General features: G+C 47.2%; 1 protein-coding gene and 1 long non-coding RNA gene across 2 annotated transcripts in view; both read left to right on the top strand.

Moving 5' to 3' along the window:
* LOC309355952 overlaps positions 1-22,901 on the top strand; it is a 100,798-nt gene that overhangs the window by 50,952 nt on the left and 26,945 nt on the right. The gene's annotated exons all lie outside the window — the stretch shown is intronic.
* LOC309355858 (uncharacterized protein) lies at positions 12,705-20,278 on the top strand. The gene is made up of 3 exons (XM_081887070.1): positions 12,705-13,093; positions 13,329-13,612; positions 20,152-20,278. Exons 1-2 carry the CDS (start codon positions 12,749-12,751, stop codon positions 13,608-13,610), a joined length of 627 nt encoding a protein of 208 aa, XP_081743196.1. The 5' UTR covers positions 12,705-12,748; the 3' UTR covers positions 13,611-13,612; positions 20,152-20,278.

Here is a 22,901-nt window from a genome sequence, read left to right as displayed (position 1 = left end):
CTCTAAGGCCAGAAGCAAATGGGAAAAACATTTAGCTGACAGAAAAAAGAGAACATTTTTAGGAAATCTTCTAAAGCTGTTTCTTTCTCAAACTGAGAGAGTTAAAAAGGGCAATAAAATGTTGGGGAAAGGCAACTGGCTTGGCTGGAGAAGAAGCTTCTTTCTACTTTATTTTTAGGCTGGAAAGGGGGGTGAAAGGAGGAGTGTAAACTAAAGAGGCTTCTTTTAAAAGCTGTTTTTTACTGAGTTCCTTCCTTTTTACTTTGAGAAGCTTTATTCTTTTAAGAGGCTACCTATGATAATGTATGAAATATATTAGCTTAAATATATTGGCTTAAATGTAATTATGCAAAGGATTTAAGGAATGCTAGATTCTTATTTCATATGGTTGTAAGAGTTGTATTTATCCTGAAATTAAGTCAGCCACCAGCCTAGCCCCCCTGCCAGACAGAAGACGCCATCCAAGCACTCTTGATATATAGTTGTCAGGCATTTGTTTAGAAACCTTAAATGAAGGAAATCTTTCAATGTTGATGTGAACTCAAGATCCTTGACATCTGTTGAACATAAAAATGTAAGATTAAACATTTGTTTTAGAAGGCAATAGGGCAAGAGGTGAGCTGGTAATTAAGATTCCATGTAAGATATATTATTACTTATATGTCATATATATAGCTCTTTGTCTCCCTTATAAGGGCAAGGAAATGGGTGTATCTTTTGTGGGTGTATCTTTTGTGATTGGTTCTACCAAACAGCCAATAGGAATTCCAACCAGGCTGATTGGACAGAGGCAGCCACAGGAGGAGCAAAGGGGGCTGGATTAAGGGAATATAAGTGCTGGCCAGAATGGCAGGAGGCCAGGCCAGAGCTTGGTAACCATATACCACTGTGCCTCTCATTTATTTGTCTGACAAATAAATTAATATTTTAATTTCTCTATTGCTGCGTTGAATATTTCATTCCAGCTAAGCGTTAACCACAAGCAGAGGTGCTACATTTTATGGTGCCCTGTGACTCGGATAAGTGGTCTGCTGGAACGCAGCCCCTTCGCCCTACTGGGCAGGGTACAAGAGAGAGGACAACTGCTTACCCAAAGCGCGCACTGGTAAATTTTTCCAGGGGGAACGCAGAAGACTCGTCTGTCTGATACCCTGCTCACTGGCGGCGACGGAACCGGGGGAAACAGGGAACCAACCAAGGGTAAGTGCACAAAGGGATTTTTGGCCCTCCAATTAATTAGGAGGAAGAGAAGTCTTGATCAAACTTCTGCGTCTCAGTAAGGGGAAACTGAGTACGCTAGGTGGTTGGGTACATCAGATGGTGGTCTGGTGGAGGAAAAGGGAAAATTGGGAGGTAGAGTGTGGTGAAGTATCCAGCGCATTGTATGTGTGAGAAAGTACAGAGCAATCTGTAGCTGACCTGAGTGTGGAGTGGGCAGTACTTCGGTTCCTAGTAAGGCGACTTCACTAGGCAAGGAAACCCACAAAGCGTGTCTGTGAGTGACTGAGTGGATACTTCACAGGGCCATACAATGGGAGTTGGGGGTTCAAAGGGGGAAAATACACCTCTTGAGTGTATGTTAAATAATTTTAAGAAAGCCTTCTCAGGGGCATATGGAGTCAAAATGACGCCAGAGCGCTTGAGAACGTTATGTGAACTAGAATGGCCAAAACAAAATACTGAATGGCCATCCCAGGGAACCTTTGATATAAATTTAGTAAGCAAACTTTGGTCTGATATCGCCAAAGAAACTGGAGGGTGCCCAGAACAATTTCCATATATAGATTCCTGGCTGAGCACATTAAATAAAAATCCTCCATGGATAAGGGAATGCAAAGTCCAACGATGCAAATTATTGGCTGTAAAAGCTGAAGCTAGGAAAGGAATCTTGCCAAATAAACTTAAACCCATTTTTGAGGGACCAGAGGAAGAGGTGCTTCCACCTCCCCCCTATGCTCCACATCGAAGGGAGCCTAATCCAAACACTCCACCAGTTGTAACCCCGAGGCAAGAAAGTGGAATGAATAATGGGGGTGGAGTCACAGAGCTTGATTCCTTGATAGATTATGATAAATATCTTCAGGAGGCATTGGAGTCCTATAATAAAGCCCAAGCAGAAGTGGTTATTCCACCTGTGACTCCTAATAGACCTCCATCTACAGTCTCCCTTAGTGGAACAACTGATTGCCCACCCCAAACCCCTGTACATCCAAGTCCTAGAGAAATATTACAGAAGTTACAGGGAGACCTTGATCGGTCAGCAAGCAATACAGCCAGGCGTATAAAGCTGCTAAAAGAACGCCTTGGAACAGATACCATCCCTTATGATTTGAGGCCCCTAGAGCAAAGTGAAGAGAAAGGTCACGTAGTAGCCCCTCTTAGAAGAGTATTTGATGCACTTGAGGAGCCTGCGCTGGTTAACGGGCAACCCGGACCACGGCCACCTCGAACTTCGACCCTGCAGTACATTCCATTCACAACTACGGATCTGATGAATTGGAAAACACACACCCCATCTTTTGCAGAAAAACCTCAGGCTATGATGGACTTGGTGACTTCAATAGTAAATACTCATAGCCCTACTTGGACAGATTGTCGCCAGCTCCTAAATACTCTTTTCACCACTGAGGAAAGGAGAGACATAATTGAAAAGGCACAGATATATTTGCGTGAGCAGGCCAGAGTGGGAAATATTTTTAATATTGACCGTCATCTCCAAGACAACTTTCCCTTGGAAGATCCTAATTGGGATCCAAACAATGCAATTCACCTGACCAGACTTACCACCTACCGCCAGACGCTTGTGCAAGGTATCCGCAGGGCATGTCAGAAGCCCACTAATATGTCTAAAGTTTCAGAAGTAGAACAGAAACCAAATGAGAGTCCGGGAGACTTTTTAGAGAGGCTGCAGGAAGCCTATCGTATATGGACTCCTTTTGACCCTGAAGCCCCTGAAAACAGCAGAATGATTACGGCTACATTTGTGGCCCAGTGTGCTTCTGACATTCGTAAGAAAATTCAGAAATCAGAAGGATGGGAAGGGATGCTGATGAGCCAAATTATGGCCATTGCACGCCGAGTTTATCGGAATAGGGATGAGGCTGAGAAACAAGAGAAGAAGAAGTGGCAGAAGGAAAAGATGGTGATGCTAGCCACAGCAGTGAAGCAAGACCACCGCCCCTTAAATGGAGGGCGAGGGCGAGGAAGGAATCCACCACTGGGAAGGAATCAATGTGCAAATTGCAAGAAGGAGGGTCACTGGAAGCGGGAGTGTCCTGAACCCTTGAGGTTGGAAGAAGTACGCCCAGGCCCAGGCCCAGGCCCAGGCTCCGGCCCAAGAAACCAGGGACGGGGACGGGGAATGATCCGAGATGGAAGATATCAGAGACCAGGACAGGGACGGAGTAGAGACAATTTTATTGGACTGGCAGAAGAGGATTTTACCCAAGACTAGGAACGACCGGACTCCATAAAGTTAGGCTTCCAGGAGCCCACGGTCACGATTCAATTAGGGAGCCATTTAATAGACTTTATGATTGATACTGGGGCTGAATACTCAGTACTCCCAGAACTATTGCAGAAAAAGGCATCCAAAAGTGTAGTCATTAAAAGTGCCACTGGACAGTCAGCTAAGAGGTCTTTCCTCCAACCTTTGGAATGCCAGATTGGGGGACATCGTTTAACCCATCAGTTTTTGTATATACCTGAGTGTCCAATACCTCTCTTAGGCAGAGATATGCTGTCCAAATTGCAGGCCCAAATCACCTTCACTCCTCGAGGTCCAGAAATGAAACTGCCATCAAAAGCAGCAGGAATAATTACCCTCTCAGTACCTAAGGAACAATCATGGCGCCTAATGTCAGCCTTGCAAGTCCAACCCACATTGGATACAGAATTAAACAAGCTCCTCCGAACTCTACAGGTGCCACCAGGAGTATGGGCCGAAAATAGCCCACCAGGAATGGCTAAGAATATAGCTCCAATTGTAGTAACCCTAAAACCTATGGCTACCCCTGTATCTGTAAAGCAATATCCCTTACCCCGGCGAGCAGCAGAGGGCATCCAGAAACATTTGGACCGCCTATTAAAATATGGTCTGCTTAAGCCTTGCCAATCAGAATGGAACACACCCCTTTTGCCTGTTCGAAAACCTGGGACAGATGAATACAGGCCAGTGCAGGACTTGAGGCTCGTAAACCAGGCTATCGAGACCTTGCACCCAAATGTACCAAACCCATATACCTTGCTGAGTTTAATCCCACCAGAAGCAACATTTTTTACTGTATTGGACTTGAAAGATGCATTCTTCTGTTGCCGGCTGGCACCACAGAGCCAACCTATATTTGCCTTCCAGTGGGAAGACCCTTTAACAGGAACAAAAGGCCAGCTAACCTGGACAAGATTGCCCCAAGGATTCAAAAATTCCCCAACTTTATTTGGCACTGCCTTGGCGAGGGATCTAACAAGTTACCCCTCAATACCGGGAGAAAAGGTGGTTCTGCAATATGTAGATGACCTTATATTAGCGGCAAAAGATTTTGATACCTGTAAAGAAGGGACAGAGGAACTGCTCCACTTGCTCTGGGAAGCTGGCTACCGAGTTTCCCAGAAAAAGGCACAGTTATGTTTAGAAAAGGTCAAATATTTGGGCTTTGACATCTCACACCAACAACGAGCATTGAGACCAGAGAGGAAAGAAGCTATTTGCCTTATCAAGGAACCTACCACAAGAAAACAACTTAGAGGATTCCTGGGAACAGCAGGGTTTTGTAGACTATGGATACCTGATTTCAGCAGTCTGGCCAAGCCCTTACATGAAAGCACTCGAGGTGCAGAAAAGGACCCATTCGTATGGGGACCTGAGCAGAAACAAGCCTTTTTAGTTATCAAACAACGACTTATGGAGGCACCAGCCCTTGGATTGCCTAATTCGGAAAAACCCTTTCAGCTGTATGTACATGAACAGAATGGGATTGCAGCGGCAGTCCTGACCCAGAGACTAGGAAGTTGGAACCGTCCAGTAGCTTATTTGTCTAAACAATTGGACTCAGTAGCAAAAGGATGGCCTCCATGCCTAAGGGCAGTAGCGGCCACTGCGAGCCTTGTCAAAGAAGCTGATAAATTTACCTTTGGCCAGACGATGTATGTGAATGTACCTCATGCTGTTCTGACACTCATGGAATATAAGGGTAGTTATTGGCTAACGAACCCAAGGATGGCTAGATACCAAGGCCTATTGTGTGAAAATCCCAGGATTCATCTACGAGTAGTGAATATACTCAATCCAGCGACTTTGCTGCCCCTACCAGAGGTAGATGATGAAGAATCACATGATTGTCTCCAAATAATGGATGAAGTTTATTCCAGTAGACCTGATCTGAAAGATGAGCCATTGAAAAATCCAGATGTTGTATATTATACGGATGGTAGCAGTTACCTGCATGAAGGTGCCAGACGAGCAGGATATGCTGTGGTCACCAATGAGGAAGTTGTGGAAGCTGAAGCTTTGCCTGCTGGCACCTCAGCACAAAAAGCTGAACTTATAGGCTTAACTAGAGCTCTGCAGTTGGCAGCTGGATGTAAGGCAAACATCTATACTGATTCTAAATATGCCTTCTTAACCCTGCATGCACATGGAGCTCTATGGAAAGAAAGAGGTCTAATCGGAGCCCACGGGAAGGCCTTGAAATATGGACCTGAAGTAGAAATCCTGTTAGAAGCAGTATGGGCTCCAGAACAGATTGCTGTAATGCACTGCAAAGGTCATGGACGAGGAAGGGATCCAATAACCAGAGGAAATCATGCTGCTGACAAAGCAGCCCGAGAGGCAGCCCAAAAGCCTGTGGGAGGATTTATAGCAGCCCTCATACCAGAGGTAGTTCCAGAAGAAGTTAAACCTCACTATACCCCAGAAGAGAGGAAGTGGGCTGAACAGGAAGGAGCGGTTGTGAAGGACGGTTGGATGATCCTGCCGGACAATAGGATTTATGTACCTCATCATCTAGCAGGCACAATTGTAAGAAATTATCATGAATCTACTCACCTTGGCGGTACTGCAACCAGAGAGAGTCTCAGTCGGAAGTTGTATATTATTAACCTATCACAATTAGCAACTTGCATTTCACAGAAATGTGTTCTTTGTGCTAAAAACAATCCCAGGCAGGGACCGGTACAACCTCCTGGAATTCAGCATGTGGGATACGTCCCCATGGAAAGCCTAATTGTGGACTTCACAGAGCTGGTCCCTTCTAAGGGATTCAAGTATCTCCTTGTGTTTGTAGATACTCTTACCGGATGGGTTGAAGCTTTTCCCACCCGAACTGAAAAAGCACGAGAGGTAACTAAGAGACTCCTCACTGAATTGATCCCAAGGTTTGGATTACCTAGATGCATTGGAAGTGATAATGGGCCAGCGTTCATTGATCAAGTAGTACAAGATGTATGTCGAGTCCTACAAGTAAAATGGAGACTGCATGCAGCATATAGGCCTCAGAGTTCAGGGAAAACTGAAAGAATGAATCGGACTCTGAAAACCCAATTGGCAAAATTAACCCAGGAAACGGGATTGGGATGGGTAGATGTGTTACCCATAACACTGTTTCGTGTTCGGTGTGCACCCACAAAAAGACTTAAGTTGTCACCTTTTGAGCTCCTGTATGGGAGACCGCCCTCCTTTGTTCAGGATATTCCAGCTGACCTTAAACAAATAGGAGACCATGTGACACAGGGACAAGTGCAATCTCTCTCCCGTGTTTTTGTTTCTCTTAACAGGTGGGCCCTCGAACGCACGCCGTGCAGCATTGCTGAGCCGATTCATCAGTTCCAGGCTGGCGATAGCGTATGGGTGAAAGAGTGGAAACGCGATCCACTTGCACCTAAATGGCGTGGACCTTACACCGTCTTGCTCTCTACTCCAACAGCGGTGAAGGTAGCTGAGGTGACCCCCTGGATTCATCACTCTCGTTTGAAGAAGTCCGAAGGCAGTTGGACATGCAAAGGTGACCCCTCTAATCCTTTAAAACTAACTCTCTCCAAAAACCCCTGTATCTAGCCCTACCGGGAACGGGCTAGGTCACGGGCAACATTTGACGACCGGCCTGCTGCAGCCACAACCTGGAAGCTGGCTGACCTGCGCACGCCTGAAGCTTGAGGAGCGTCTAAACCAGCGATTGTGAACGGGAAGATTCTCTTATACAATCGATTGACTGCCCCCTTGTGGAACAATTATAAGTGATATTACTCATTGGGGATCCTCGGGATATATGTTTTGGTCTTGGTGGTTCCCCATTTCTGTCATTGGGGGAATTATATTGGGGCTAATAATTATTTGCTATCACAATAAGGTAATCTTTTGTGGAAGGAATGCATATGCTAGACATCAACATGATTTCATTATTAATCCTGATCCCTTGGGAAGGGGAAGGGTCCATGAATCTGACCAAATTTGCTAAATATGGATTCCGCCATGACCACAATATGTGGGTAGGCTTAGCTGAGATGGTAGCCAATGTTGCAAATAGGACTAATTGCCTTGTTTGCTCTCTTGGGCCAGATGATTCAGAGGGAGGTATGCCCTTATTACCAATACCATTAAGTGCCATTGGTATGGTAAGCGAAATGCCACACCAAACAGAAGTACAGAATTTCCCCGGATGGAACTCAACTAAACCAATACGAGTTATACCTGTGCAAGGGGAAATCTGTGTGCATAAATCATCAGATGCAGCTGATCCTACCATGATAGGCTCTTCTCATTGTCACTATACTTGGGATTATATTAAGAATAGTCAAACCTGGGCAAACGGTACTACGTATCGAACTCGGAATACCTTGCCATGTGCACCTCCTTTTATTCATGCATGGAAAGTGGTGTGGAACATAACTGTGACAGAAAAAGGCAATCTAACATACTGCACTGTGAACTCTCTACCCCTTTTGATATTTCGCCTTATGCACTCCACGTACCAAAAACCTCAGACCCGATGGTTGTGGTGGATATGTGGAGAATGGGCATACAAGAAACTCCCTTCCAAATGGAGTGGGACTTGTTTCTTGGGTTGGGTATTACCACCAATGTGGATTATGCCCACTAGTTCGGCCAAGCGTACACGAAGAAACGCTGATATTTCTCATATAGCAGGAGGAAGTACCCAAAGTTGGAGCGGTACTGATGATTGGCCGCCAGAGCGCATTATAGCCTATTATGATCCTGCCTCCTGGAATCCTGGTGAGCTCATACAAGGGGCACGGGATCCTATTTATAATCTAAATAGAATAATTCGATTGCAAGCAGTAGTGGAACTTGTAACCAATGCAACGGCCCAGAGTTTGAGACTTATTGCACAACAGTTGGATGAAAGTAGAGCCGCCATTTTGCAGCTGAAAATGGGAATGGATTATGTACTTGCCAGGCAGGGAGGCTTATGTGGAGTCTTGAACTTGACAGGGAATGCCTGTTGCTTTAACATTTCAGATAATGGTGAGGCAATCCGTGTGTTGGCCACAAAGATGGAGAATATAGCACATGTCCCAGTACAAACATGGGAAGGATGGGATATGGGATGGCTCACCAATTGGTTACCTAATGTCACAGGACTTAAAGGGATACTATTGTCTTGCTTGTTTTTCTTGACAGTAGTAGTAATGGTTTTATGTATGATGCCATGTATAATTTCATGTTTTAGAAGTACAATTAGCAAGATGGTTTCAAATGAAACTCTACCTCATATCATGGCCCTATACAGAGCTTTACCTCAGGAATATGATGAAGGTCAAGCTATCAAGGACACTTGGGATGAAGGTCCTTGAGCTTGAAAGGGGGGAATGTGGCATCTGAATATAGACTGCATTTTTAATCAAGACTTATATTGGCTTATATCTTGATCAGGTTCCTAAATTAAATGGGCTTAGATTTTCAAAATGTTTCATGCCAGGCAGAAAAAACCTTGGCAAGAGGTTTTCTCCTAAGACAAGAGGGCCCCATTGATTTATGGTAGAAAAAACAATTCTCAAAGTCATAAAAAGGGAGAATTACATATGCTGCCCCAAGGCTGAAAAAACACTATTAAGAATGGGTAAATAAGTAAAATGATACCAATGGGCCTCACGTTAAACCTTGAGCTGAATTCTCTAAGGCCAGAAGCAAATGGGAAAAACATTTAGCTGACAGAAAAAAGAGAACATTTTTAGGAAATCTTCTAAAGCTGTTTCTTTCTCAAACTGAGAGAGTTAAAAAGGGCAATAAAATGTTGGGGAAAGGCAACTGGCTTGGCTGGAGAAGAAGCTTCTTTCTACTTTATTTTTAGGCTGGAAAGGGGGGTGAAAGGAGGAGTGTAAACTAAAGAGGCTTCTTTTAAAAGCTGTTTTTTACTGAGTTCCTTCCTTTTTACTTTGAGAAGCTTTATTCTTTTAAGAGGCTACCTATGATAATGTATGAAATATATTAGCTTAAATATATTGGCTTAAATGTAATTATGCAAAGGATTTAAGGAATGCTAGATTCTTATTTCATATGGTTGTAAGAGTTGTATTTATCCTGAAATTAAGTCAGCCACCAGCCTAGCCCCCCTGCCAGACAGAAGACGCCATCCAAGCACTCTTGATATATAGTTGTCAGGCATTTGTTTAGAAACCTTAAATGAAGGAAATCTTTCAATGTTGATGTGAACTCAAGATCCTTGACATCTGTTGAACATAAAAATGTAAGATTAAACATTTGTTTTAGAAGGCAATAGGGCAAGAGGTGAGCTGGTAATTAAGATTCCATGTAAGATATATTATTACTTATATGTCATATATATAGCTCTTTGTCTCCCTTATAAGGGCAAGGAAATGGGTGTATCTTTTGTGGGTGTATCTTTTGTGATTGGTTCTACCAAACAGCCAATAGGAATTCCAACCAGGCTGATTGGACAGAGGCAGCCACAGGAGGAGCAAAGGGGGCTGGATTAAGGGAATATAAGTGCTGGCCAGAATGGCAGGAGGCCAGGCCAGAGCTTGGTAACCATATACCACTGTGCCTCTCATTTATTTGTCTGACAAATAAATTAATATTTTAATTTCTCTATTGCTGCGTTGAATATTTCATTCCAGCTAAGCGTTAACCACAAGCAGAGGTGCTACAATAGCTGCTTATTTCCTTCACATCTGATGTGAGGGTGTTCCACAGGGAGGGCGCCACCACTGAGAAGGCCCTCTGTTTGGTTCCCTGTAACCTCAGTTCTCGCAATGAGGGAACCGGCAGAAGGCCGTCAAAGCTGGATCTCAGTGAACGATGGGGGTGGAGACGCTCCTTCAGGTCTACTGGGCCTTTGAGGCCGTTTAGGGCTTTCAAGGTCAGCACCAACACTTTGAACTGTGCTCAGAAATGTACTGGGAGCCAATGCAGATCTCTTAGGACCGGTGTTATGTGGTCCCAGTCACCAGTCCAGCTGCCGCATTCTGGATTAGTTGTAGTTTCCAGGTCACCTTCAAAGGTAGCCCCATGTAGAGCGCATGGCAGTGGTCCAAGCGGGAGATAACCAGAGCATGCGCCACTCTGGCCAGACGGTTTGTTATTGAATGATTTTATGTCACAAAAAAACATTACAACCATACTACCACTAAATATAATTGAGAAATAAAAATTACACACATCAATATTTAGTTTATTTGTTATTTACCATCTTATTTCCTCCCAAACATTCCATGGAAAAACACACATTCCAATAAAATTCCAAAAACAAAATGCAGTGCAAAACAAAATTCCAAAAACACACATTCCATGCAAACACACACACACACACAAAATGATAACAATGAAAGTAAATACTTTCCCCCCTTTGATCTTACAAAATCTTTTCTTCAATTTTGACTTCCTGTCAAGTCCCTTTGCATACATTTTATCTTACAATCGAATGCGCTCAAAACAATAAACCTTTTTCTATAAATTTTTCCAATACGTTCCTCGACTGCATAGGCCTTTGCAGGGGTTGAATAGCTGTGGAGGAATTCGTGGACGCCTTTCTGTTTGTGACTTGCTGCCCGCCGGAAAACCCTGCAAAAACCCCACCTGCTCCTCTGCTCAATTTGCGCCCCCTACAGGGGAAAGACCCCCTCCCCAGATCCCCCATCTCCCTTCACCTCCCCACTCTACCTCTTGCCCTCCATCCCAGAATAACACGAAGGAGGAGAATGGCAGGGCCCCTGGGTGACTTTTGCCGGTCTCTGGGGAAACCTCCCTGGAGAGCAGCAAGAATCAGCCAGGCCTTTTCTCAGACCCCTGGGAGGCAGAGGGGAGGAGGAGGGAGGAGGAGGAGGTTTCCTTGGCAATCCCAGGTTTCCCCTTGGGATGATGGATTTCGCGGGGGGGGGGGACCTTACGGGATGAAGGAGGCGTTGGGAAGAGGCTGGGCGGGGGGGGGGGGGAGAGAAAGCTGTTGCTTGGGGGTGTAGCAAGAACCTCCAGACCTTCATAAGCCGAACTGTTGGGAGATTCAGAACAAATGAAAGAAAGCCCTTCCAGCACATTTTTGAACTGTGGAACTCCATCCCACAGGATGGCCAAACCCCTTGTTGTTGTTGTTGAGTTGTTTAGTCATGTCTGACTCTTCGTGACCCCCTGGACCAGAGCACGCCAGGCCCTCCTGTCTTCCACTGCCTCCCGCAGTTTGGTCAAACTCATGCTGGGAGCTTCGAGAACACTGTCCCACCATCTCGTCCTCTGCCGTCCCCTTCTCCTTGCGCCCTCCATCTTTCCCAGCATCAGGGTCTTTTCCAGGGAGTCTTCTCTTCTCATGAGGTGGCCAAAGTCTTGGAGCCTCAGCTTCAGGATCTGTCCTTCCAGTGAGCACTCAGGGCTGATTTCCTTCAGAATGGAGAGGTTTGATCTCCTTGCAGTCCATGGGACTCTCAAGAGTCTCCTCCAGCACCAGAATTCAAAAGCATCCATTCTCCGGCGATCAGCCTTCTTGACGGTCCAGCTCTCACTTCCATACATCACTAATGGGAAAACCAGAGCTTGAACTATACGGACCTTTGTTGGCAAGGTGATGTCTCTGCTTTTTAAGATGCTGTCTAGGTTTGTCATCGCCTTTCTCCCAAGAAGCAGGCGTCTTTTAAATTTGTGACTGCTGTCACCATCTGCAGTGATCATTGAGCCCAAGAAATTAAAACCTCTCACTGCCTCCATATCTTCCCCTTCTATTTGCCAGGAGGTGATGGGAGCAGTGGCCATGATCTTCGGGTTTTTTAATGTTGAACCACCGACCTTCTGACTGGCAAGTCCTAGGCTCTGTGGTTTAACCCACAACGCCAGCCGCATCCCTGTTATGGGTCTATATTCATTTACAAATATTGTTCGACAATAGTCCTATTATACATTTTAAATTCATTTTAATGTTACTATCCAATAAATTTCTTGTGTTTTCCCGTTATGGGGTTTACTTCCTCTTCTGTGTTTCCAGACAACCCTGTCTCACGGGGTGGTTGGGCTGGATCACCCCTGGGGTGCCTTCGACCCTTCCATGATTCTAACCCTTTCCCTCCCTTGCTGCTTCTCTACCCATCCAGGCCGCCTTTCCTTCCTTCCTTCCTTCCTTCCTTCCTTCCTTCCTTCCTTCCTTCCTTCCTTCCTTCCTTCCTTCCTTCCTTCCTTCCTTCCCCTTCCTTCCTTCCTTCCTTCCTTCCTTCCTTCCTTCCCGCTAGCTAGCCAGCCCCCACTCCCTGCCCTTTCTCCCCTCCTTCCCGTAACCCGTCCCCTGGGCAACACATGCCTTTCACTGGGGGACAAAAGCCCCCCTCCAGTCCCCGTCCCAGGAAGACACCCTCCTGGCTCCCTCGGCCTTGCCAGCAGGGGGTGGCCCCTGTTGCCCGGGGAGATAGGGTGGGTGGTCTGAGCACCCCTATAAGAACGGCAGCCGGGGAGACAGGCAGGCCAGACGCACCCAAGCCACCCTTCCGCTCGCCCCTAGGGGGTCAAGGCAGCCCACCCGTCCAACATCCCAAAGGAGAAACTCGCTGGCTTGTTTTTTGGGGAAAGATGAAGGTCTTGCCTGCCTCCCTCTTCCTCTTCCTCCTGCCGCTGGCCTCCCAGACCCCTGTCCACTCAACCCAGGTAAGTAGAGGACCCCAGGAGCACCCCACTTCTAACTCAAACCCCACTTCTCTGTCGAAGACCCCACATCTTCGAAAGCATTCCAATGCACCAATTTTTTTTGCGGAGATCTAAAATAGCACATTGAATTGCTGGTGGGTAAGAATTTGGGGAGTGGGTCACAGGGTCCTACTTATGGGGTGAGTGTTTTTTGGGGGGGGCTAAATTTCTCCTCTCTGTCTCCTTCCCTCTTCAGTCCTTGCTGGAGATACTTGGGGAAGACCTGGCCGCCTTGCTGTCGGCCAACGAAGGAGACCACCTGCCGCCGCTCTCCCAGATCCTACGCGGCCAGCAGCCCCCCCACGATGCCCCCGGCCCCCCAGCCCCCTCCTCAGGGGAGCGCGCCTTTATCCACTTCCTGAAAGACTTTGTGAGCACCCAGAAGAAGTTCCGGGGGCGAGCCAAGAAGATGGCCCAGCAAGGGTGCTTTGGCATCAAGCTGGACCGGATCGGGACCCTCAGCGGCCTTGGCTGCTAACGGTAAGCCTGGGGGTGGAGTGACTGAGGAAAGGGGGTTGGGGAGAGGGAACGGGCAGGGTCTGCATCTCAGAAGCCCCCTCTCTCGGCACCTCCAGGTGCTGGACTGGGGTTAACATGCCTACTCAAGTCACTAGTCCCTATGAGGTTGTCCACCAGATGTCAAAGAGAAAAACAACGACCAAACTTTTAGAAGACATCTGAAGGCAGCCCTGGTTAGGGATGCTTTTAATGTTTAATATTGTATTTTAATGTTCTGTTGGAAGCTGCCCAGAGTGGCTGGGGAGACCCAGCCAGATGGGCAGGGTATATTATTATTATTATTATTATTATTATTATTATTATTATTATCCTGCGCTGATCATGTTCAAAGCAGCAGGATATGCTGAGCCTTTCCTGGGCAACCAGGAGGCATTGGAAGAATAGAAGGATCCCTTTTGGATCGATTCCAAGTGCTCATGGAATCCAGCACAGAATCGTGGAATTGTTGAGTGAGAAGGGACCCAAGGGTCATCTAGTCCAACCCACTGCAAAGCAGGAATCTTGCCCAAGCGAAGCACATTTTGTTGGACTACAACTCCCATCATCCCTGAGCTAATAATAATAATAATAATAATAATTTTTTATTTATACCCCGCCCTCCCCAGCCAAGGCCAGGCTCAGAGCGGCTTACAAGCAATAATAAAAACAAGTTGAACGATTACAACTTAAAAACAAAATTAAAATACAACATTAAAATATTTAAACATTAAAATATTAAAATATAGCCTCGTCGTAGGAGGAGAAGGAAAGGAAAAAAAGAAAGAGAGGGAGGGAATCAAATTGGCTCCAAGCCAAAGGCCAGGCGGAACAACTCTGTCTTACAGGCCCTGCGGAATGAAATCAGATGCTGCAGGGCCCTGGTCTCATGAGGCAGAGAGTTCCACCAGGCCGGGGCCAGTGCTGAAAAGGCCCTGGCTCTGGTTGAAGCCAATCTAACTTCCTTAGGGACCGGGACCACTAGGGTGTTTATGGACCTTGAGGCTCTCTGTGGGGCATACCCGTAGGTATGAGGGTCCTAGGCTGTGAAGGGCTTTAAAGGTCAAAACCAGCACCTTAAATCTGAGAGCCAGTGCAGCTTGAAAAGCACTGAGTGAATATGCTCCCATGGCAGAGACCCCGTGAGGAGTCTGGCCTTGCTAGCTAGGGGTGATGGGAATTGTAGTCCAACAACATCTGGGGACCCACAGGTTGAGAACCGCTGCTCCAAATAATCCTGGGATCGGTAGCTTTGCCCCTTGCAAGCTACAACTCCCAGCACCCCTAACAAACTACAGCTCCCAGCGTGGTGTAGTGGTTGAGAGCGGTAGTCTCGTAATCTGGTGAACCGGGTTCGATTCCCCGCTCCTCCACCTGCAGCTGCTGGGTGACCTTGGGCCAGTCACACTTCTCTAAAGTCTCTCAGCCCCACTCACCTCACAGAGTGTTAGTTGTGGGGCAGGAAGGGAAAGGAGAATGTGAGCCGCTTTGAGACTCCTTCGGGTAGTGATAAACCGGGATATCAAATCCAAACTCTTCTTCTTCTTCTTTTCCCCAGGATTCTTGCATTGGGGAGTGAAATGTGTTTTAGATATGCTTTAAGAACCAAGCACAACAATACAAGCACAACACGTAGGCTAATAGTTAGTAGAGAATATATAACAGAATGATGATATCATTCAAATTACAGTGGTACCTCGGGTTAAGTACTTAATTCGCTCCGGAGGTCCGTTCTTAACCTGAAACTGTTCTTAACCTGAAGCACCACTTTCGCTAAAGGGGCCTCCTGCTGTGCCGCCGGAGCACGATTTCTGTTCTCATCCTAAAGCAAAGTTCTTAATCCAAGGTAATATTTCTGGGTTAGCGGAGCCTGTAACCTGAAGCGTATGTAACCCGAGGTACCACTGTATAGGAATAAGCCAATCAAAGTTCATATGTACAGTGTAACGGAGTGGTGGAGACTGATGAAGACTATTACGAAACAGTGGCATCATTCCAGAGACACTGTCCTTTTGAGGTTTTTGAGACGTCTTCCATTGAAACTTTTGAAAGACTATTGAGAGACTTTACTTTGGAAGCTTTTGAGACGTCTTCTGTTGGAATTAATGTGAGACTGTCCTTAGATATTTGATTTGAACAGACGGCTTGACGGTCCTCGCTACCACTCCGTTGCATTGTACATATGAACTTTGATTGGCTTATTCCTACGTGTTGCGATTAAATATGCTTTAAACAGAATCCTATTGGTGACCATGTCTCTGGACAGCCGACAAACAGGATTATTTGTCTCTGGTAAAGGTAAAGGGACCTTGACCATTAGGTCCAGTCGTGGCCGACTCTGAGGTTGCGGCGCTCATCTCACTTTATTGGCCGAGGGAGCCGGCGTACAGCTTCCGGGTCATGTGGCCAGCATGACTAAGCCGCTTCTGGCGAACCAGAGCAGCGCATGGAAACGCCGTTGACCTTCCTGCTGGAGCGGTACCTATTGATCTACTTGCACTTTGACGTGCTTTCAAACTGCTAGGTTGGCAGGAGCAGGGACCGAGCAACGGGAGCTCACCCCGTCATGGGGATTCGAACCGCTGACCTTCTGATCGGCAAGCCCTAGGCTCTGTGGTTTAACCCACAGCGTCCCCTTCTTTGTCTCTGAACAGCCGACAAATATCCTTTTCCCACCACATGTCCCCCTCTGGCAACTGTTACCTACAGGTAGACTGCCTCCGGGCTTGGAGATAAAATTTAGCTACAATCCGTAGACCTTTCGCACCTCCTCCTCCTCCATAAATTTGTCAAATGCCCTTTTAACGCCTCGAGAGTTTGAGGCTGTGGGTTCCTTACATTAACTATGTCACGTATGAATACAGTGGTACCTCAGGTTAAGTACTTAATTCATTCCGGAGGTCCGTTCTTAACCTGAAACTGTTCTTAACCTGAAGCACCACTTTAGCTAATGGGGCCTCCCGCTGCTGCCGTGCCGCCGGAGCACGATTTCTGTTCTCATCCTGAGGCAAAGTTCTTAACCTGAAGCACTATTTCTGGGTTAGCGGAGTCTGTAACCCAGTGGCGTAGCGTGGGGGGTGCAGGGGGGGCCGGCCACACCGGGCGCAACATCTGGGGGGTTAGGGTTAGGGGGCGCAAATCCACGGGTTAGGGGGCGCAAATTACTTGCCTTGCCCCGGGTGCTGACAACCCACGCTATGCCACTGCTGTAACCTGAAGAGTATGTAACCCGAGGTACCACTGTATACACTTCCTTTTTGACAACTGTTGGTTGTCCCCATCCAGTTCAGGAAGGTGATTCACCAGGATGCGTCTGTGGCAGGTATCACTCCCTCACCTGAGACCACTCCTGTCTTCAGATCTCCCATCCGCAGTCAATCTTTGCCTTTAGCTGCAACACAGGGGGTTGGACTGGAGGACCTTTGGGGTCCCTTCCAACTCTATGACTCAATAATAATAATAATAATAATAATAATAATAATAATATATTTATACTCCGCCCTTCCCGGTTCAAAAACCGGGCTCAGGGCGGCTAACAACAAATTTAAAACACTTAATTATAAAAGTAGCATAAAATACAGTATAAAAACATGAATAACAATAAAATTCAGAAATCAATTTAGGGGAAATAAGCATAAAGGCTAGCTGGCTGAATTGGTCCTACTTGGGCCAGCGAGGAGGCCAGGGGAGAATTAGCTGTGGGGTCTCAGAGCGGGTGATCTTCATAAAAGGGGAGGGAAGGGAAGGGGAATGAAAGATCAGGCTGAATTGAAATTAAAGGCCAGGCGGAATAGCTCTGTCTTACAGGCCCGACGGAAGGAGGTTAAATCCTGCAGGGCCCTGGTCTCCTGGGACAGAGCATTCCACCAGGTCGGAGCCATCACTGAGAAGGCCCTGGCCCTGGTGGAGGATAGTCTGACTTCCTTAGGGCCTGGGACCTCTAAACTATGATTATTCATGGACCTTAAGGTCCTCTGCAGGGCATACCAGGAGAGGTGGTCCCGTAGATACGAGGGTTTGGCAATGGGAACTTGCCAGGGAAAAGGAACGGGGCTGAGGGTTTGGGGACGCAGGCTCAAGTCTCTGAAGGAGGATCATAGGTGGACAGAACTTTCCAGATGTATGTCAATTTTGGTAAGGCTAAAAATTATGGCAGCAGCTGTTTTCAGCTCCTTTCCTAGCATAGAATTCGCATTTTTCACAGCTGCTGAACACTGGGTTGACATCTTAAAAGAGCTTTTCACTAGGACTCCCAAGGTCTCGTTTCTGGTTCACCTCCAGTTAAGACCCCACAAGCCTATATTTGAAATTTGCCTCACTTTACTCTCGTTTACGTTGGGTTGCGCTTGCCAATTCACCATCCGTTCGCTCGGTTTGGAGCCCTTCGCAATCCCTTTTTCATTTCAGCACCCCTGGACGGTTTGGGATCCTTGGCAAACTTGGCCACCTCACCCCCCAACTCTGGATCGTTTCAGAAATTCTCTGAGTAGACCTTGTACATTTGGCCTTCCGAAACAGCAAAGATTCCTGCACAGATTTAGCTGTCAGGAAATAAGAGGAAAGGTCCTCTTACTGTGGGACTTGACATCTTTCCACAAGGCCTGCAAGACAGAGCTGTTCCGCCTGGCCTTAACCCAGTATTTTAAATTGGTTTTTTTCCTTTCCCTTTTCCCACCTATTATGTTTTTATTGTAATTTTACCGGTGTTAGCTGCCCTGAGCCCGGCTCTGGCCGGGGAGGGCGGGGTATAAATAAAAATTATTATTATTATTATTATTATTATTATTATTATTATTATTATTAAACCAGTTGCTGGTTAAAGAGCAGGAAACAGAGTTGGGACACATAAATGTCTGAAAAGAGCCCTGCTGGATCAGGCATGTGATTTAAAAGATAGGATTCGCTCCCGCAAACTGTACTGAGCGCCACCACGTTGGGTAGTTCGTAAAAATTCGACAAATCCATTGAGGAGGAGGCTATTCAGAATGCGGCAGCTAGACTGGTGACTTGGAGTGGCCGGCGAGACCACATAACACTGGTCCTGAAAGACCTATACTGGCTCCCAGTATGTTTCCAAGCACAATTCAAAGTGTTGGTGCTGACCTTTAAAGCCCTAAATGGCCTCGGTCCAGTAGACATGAAGGAGCGTCTCCACCCCCATCGTTCAGCCTGGACACTGAGGTCCAGCTCCGAGGGCCTTCTGGTGGTTCCCTCCCTGTGAGAAGCCAAGTTACAGGGAACCAGGCAGAGGGCCTTCTTGGTGGTGGCACCCGCCCTGTGGAACGCCCTCCCATCAGATGTCAAAGAGAACAACAAATACAGACTTTTAGAAGACATCTGAAGGCAGCCCTGTTTAGGGAAGCTTTTAATGTTTAATAGGTTATTGTATTTTAGTGTTTTGTTGGAAGCCGCCCAGAGTGGCTGGGGAAACCCAGCCAGATGGGCGGGGTATAAATAAATCATCATCATCAATAGCTGCTATATGCTCTTTCCAGGGCCCGAAGCAGCAGACCTGCCGTTAAACTGCGGAACTCCCTGCCACAGTGGCTTTAAAAGAGGATTGGGCAAATTCTTGGAGGAGAGGTTTGCAATTGGCTACTAGCCATGCCTTCATGGTCAGAGGCAGAGCAATGGGTAGATTTACAGAGAGGGCTATTGATAGCTACTAATCATGACATAATGCTTCTGAATGCGAGTTGCTGGAAACCAGGGAGTAGGGGAAGAGCAGCTCTCGCACTCGGATCCTGCTTGTGGGTTTGGCTCTGGGCTACCTGGTTGGGCACTGCGAGAACCAGGATCCAAAAGTTGACAGAATATGCCGAATTAGACGGTCTATCGGAAAAAATAAAGAATAAATCAAACCAGGAATTTGCTTCAAAACGGGAGGTTTTCAAAGAATATTCGAAATATAAATATAGTCGTTCAAACTCTGTTGCAGCAATTGAGGAACTTCAGTAATAGTTGCAAGACAGATATAAGAATTAAGATATATTAAGAAAAAGTTTAATTACAATAAAAGTGTGTACAGTGGTACCTCGGGTTAAGTACTTAATTCGATCCGGAGGTCTGTACTTAACCTGAAACTGTTCTTAACCTGAAGCACCACTTTAGCTAATGGGGCCTCCCGCTGCTGCCGCGCCACCGGAGCATGATTTCTGTTCTTATCCTGAAGCAAAGTTCTTAACCTGAAGCACTATTTCTGGGTTAGCGGAGTCTGTAACCTGAAGCGTATGTAACCTGAAGCATACGTAACCCGAGGTACCACTGAATTGGCAATAATATGAAATCGAAATATGGAATAGACGGGAGGTTGGGTCTTTAGTCTGAAGACCAATTTATGTTTTATTGTTTGTTAAGAAAATTCCGTGTCTATAGTTATCCCTGTGTGTAATTTGGTATTTTTTCTTGCTGTATCAATAAAAAAATAAAAAAGAGAGAACCAGGATCTTGGCAAAAGATGGGCTACGATTTCCTTGACCCAGCAAGCCTTTTCTGATGTCCTCATTCTGCCTCTTCTCTTGCAGGCGCCACCACTCTGACGAAGCCCCCCCAGGGGCCGAAGGACTCTGCACAGACAAAAGCGCCCGCCGGGTGCTTGCAAATAAATCGCCGCGCCTGCCCCCCCTCCGGGCTATCTGCCCTGCTTCAGACCAAAAAAGACAAAAGCCCCTCCACTACCCTGACCCCCACGGACTTACTCCAAACACCAAGCGTCTCAACGTGCGACCATTTGTAACCGATTGGAACCTGTCTTAAATTTTTGCAAAAATAAAATTGTTTCTGTTTGACTCCCCCACCCCACCCTACCCAACCTCGCTGCAAAATTCATCCGGGTTTGTCGCGCCGTGCAAAGGTCGGCTCCCAAATTTTCGATTTGGGTAGCGAAAAAGGACGCCTCTCTGCGTGTAAGGAGCACGTTGTCCTTGCCGCTTGGTGAGCCAAGGCAGCTCTGGGATCAGGAGGCAAGAGCTAACAAATGTTTTTTTTGCAAGGCAGGCCCGTCAGCGCTCACTGTCAGGGCAGGTAACAGAAAATCCTTCTTCAGTTCACCTGCGGAACTCCCTGCCACAGGAGGCAGTGATTGCTTCCATCTCAGATGGCTTTAAAAGAGGATGGGACAAACCAGGAGGAGGGGAGGATTATTGAGGGCCGCGAACCATGTTAGCTACGCTCTGCTGGAGTGGCTCTTGTGCTCCGATCCTGTTTACAGGTTTCCCATCTGGCCTGCAGGGGGTGAGAATAGGCACATACAGCATTGGAAGGAGTGTTTCAGAGACGGGAGGCTGGCATGAAAGACAGGTTTCTGGGTCAGAGGCCTGAGAGGCCTGAGTGCAAATTAAGTCATGACATGATGGGTTAAGGCATGGGTAGGCAAACTAAGGCCAGGGGCCCGGATACAGCCCAATCTCCTTCTCAATCCGGCCCACGGACGGTCCAGGAATCAGCGTGTTTTTACATGAGTAGAATGTGTCCTTTTATTTAAAATGCATCTCTGGGTTATTTGTGGGGCATAGGAATTCATTCATTCCTCCCCCCCAAAATATAGTCCGGTCCCCCACAAGGTCTGAGGGACAGTGGACCGGCCCCCTGCTGAAAAATTTTGCTGACCCGTGGGTTAAGCTCTCCAGCGAACATGTATTAACGGCAAGCACTTTCCACATGGGACGCGGGTGGCGCTGTGGGTTAAACCACAGAGCCGAGGACATGCCAATCAGAAGGTCGGCGGTTCGAATCCCCTCAACGGGGTGAGCTCCCGTTGCTCGGTCCCTGCTCCTGCCAACCTAGCAGTTTGAAAGCACGTCAAAGTGCAAGTAGATAAATAGGTACCACTCTGGCGGGAAGGTAAACGGCGTTTCCGTGCGCTAATCTGGTTCGCCAGAAGCGGCTTAGTCCTGCTGGCCACATGACCCGGAAGCTGTACGCCGGCTCTCTTGGCCAGTAAAGCGAGATGAGTGCCGCAACCCCAGAGTCGGCCACGACTGGACCTAATGGTCAGGGGTCCCTTTACCTTTACTTTCCACAAAGGTTTACAGATTTCCAGGGGCGGCACAGCTCAACAAGGCCACACGGGGTCGCTGTTCCTCTTTGAAACCTGTGGCCTCCCTTCTCTTGACTTGGGTTTGTGGTTTGTTTTTCTTACTACAGTAGAGAGGGGAAAACAACAGACACCCTCTCTCTCCAGGCGCCTCTTTGCAAAACGCTTCAGAAAGGAGTCTGAAGGTTACCTCAAACTGCATGTGTGAAAGGAGCCCTGTGTGCAACGTGGACACTTCTACTCAGCAAGGGGCACCATATCGAACCCAGGAGAAATTTGCACTGGGTGGACGAGTTTTTGTGGCAGCTGCATTCTGCGTGGGCCTTTGGGAAGAACCGGGAGTCTTTGCAAAATGAGCCATGCGATAATATAGTCATAATGGCCAGAGCCAACTGGATGATCCCAGGAAGTTCCACTTGGGGATTAATTTGAAGGGAAAGCATTACAGAAATGCGATCGATAGCTTTCATTCCTGCACTGCAGGAGATTGGACAAGATGCCCCTTTGCGTCTCTTCCAATGCCACAATTCTTGTTGTTGTTGTTTAATCGTTTAGTGGCGTCCAGCTCTTCGTGACCCCCTGGACCAGAGCACGCCAGGCACTTCTGTCCTCCACTGCCTCCCGCAGTTTGGTCAAACTCATGCTGGTAGCTTCGAGAACACTGTCCCACCATCTCGTCGTCTCCTTCTCCTTGTGCCCTCCGTCTTTCCCAACATCAGGGTCTTTCCCAGGGAGTCTTCTCTTCTCATGAGGGGGCCAAAGTCTTGGAGCCTCAGCTTCAGGATCTGTCCTTCCAGGGAGCACTCAGGGCTGATTTCCTTCCGACTGGAGAGGTTTGATCTTCTTGCAGTCCATGGGACTCTCAAGAGTCTCCTCCAGCACCAGAATTCAAAAGCATCCATTCTTCGGCCACAATTCTTCGGCCACAATTCTAGGATTCCATAAATCTGCAGAGCCACACACGGTCCCTGCTCCTGCCTTGCAAGTTATCGTAAGGATTGGAAGTAAATTATAGATGGGAAGTGCTTGGCCGTGTTGTCCTAGACGCCAACAAATCATAGACAAGTGGGAGGGACCCCGAGGGTCATTCAGCCCAACCCGCTGCAATGCAGGAATCTTTCACCCAATGTGGAGCTTGAATCCACAACCCCGAGATTCTTGTGCTCCACTGACTGAAATTAGGTAAAAGGGACCCTGACCATTAGATCTAGTCGTGGCCAGCTCTGGGGTTGCGGCGCT

Source organism: Podarcis melisellensis (assembly GCF_964234715.1).
Source record: "Podarcis melisellensis genome assembly, chromosome: 13".
In the NCBI taxonomy this organism is placed as follows: Eukaryota; Metazoa; Chordata; class Lepidosauria; order Squamata; family Lacertidae; genus Podarcis; species Podarcis melisellensis.
The sequence above is the reverse complement of the archived record's forward strand: the minus strand, read 5'-3'. Positions and strand labels throughout refer to the sequence as shown.

What these genes read in the sequence shown, in the direction of transcription:
- LOC309355858 (XM_081887070.1), top strand. Translation starts at nt 12,749, where the DNA reads ATGCCTTTCACTGGGGGACAAAAGCCCCCCTCCAGTCCCCGTCCCAGG. An exon ending in CCCCTGTCCACTCAACCCAG is followed by an intron (nt 13,094 to 13,328) that starts GTAAGTAGAGGA and finishes TTCCCTCTTCAG; the next exon opens with TCCTTGCTGGAGATACTTGG.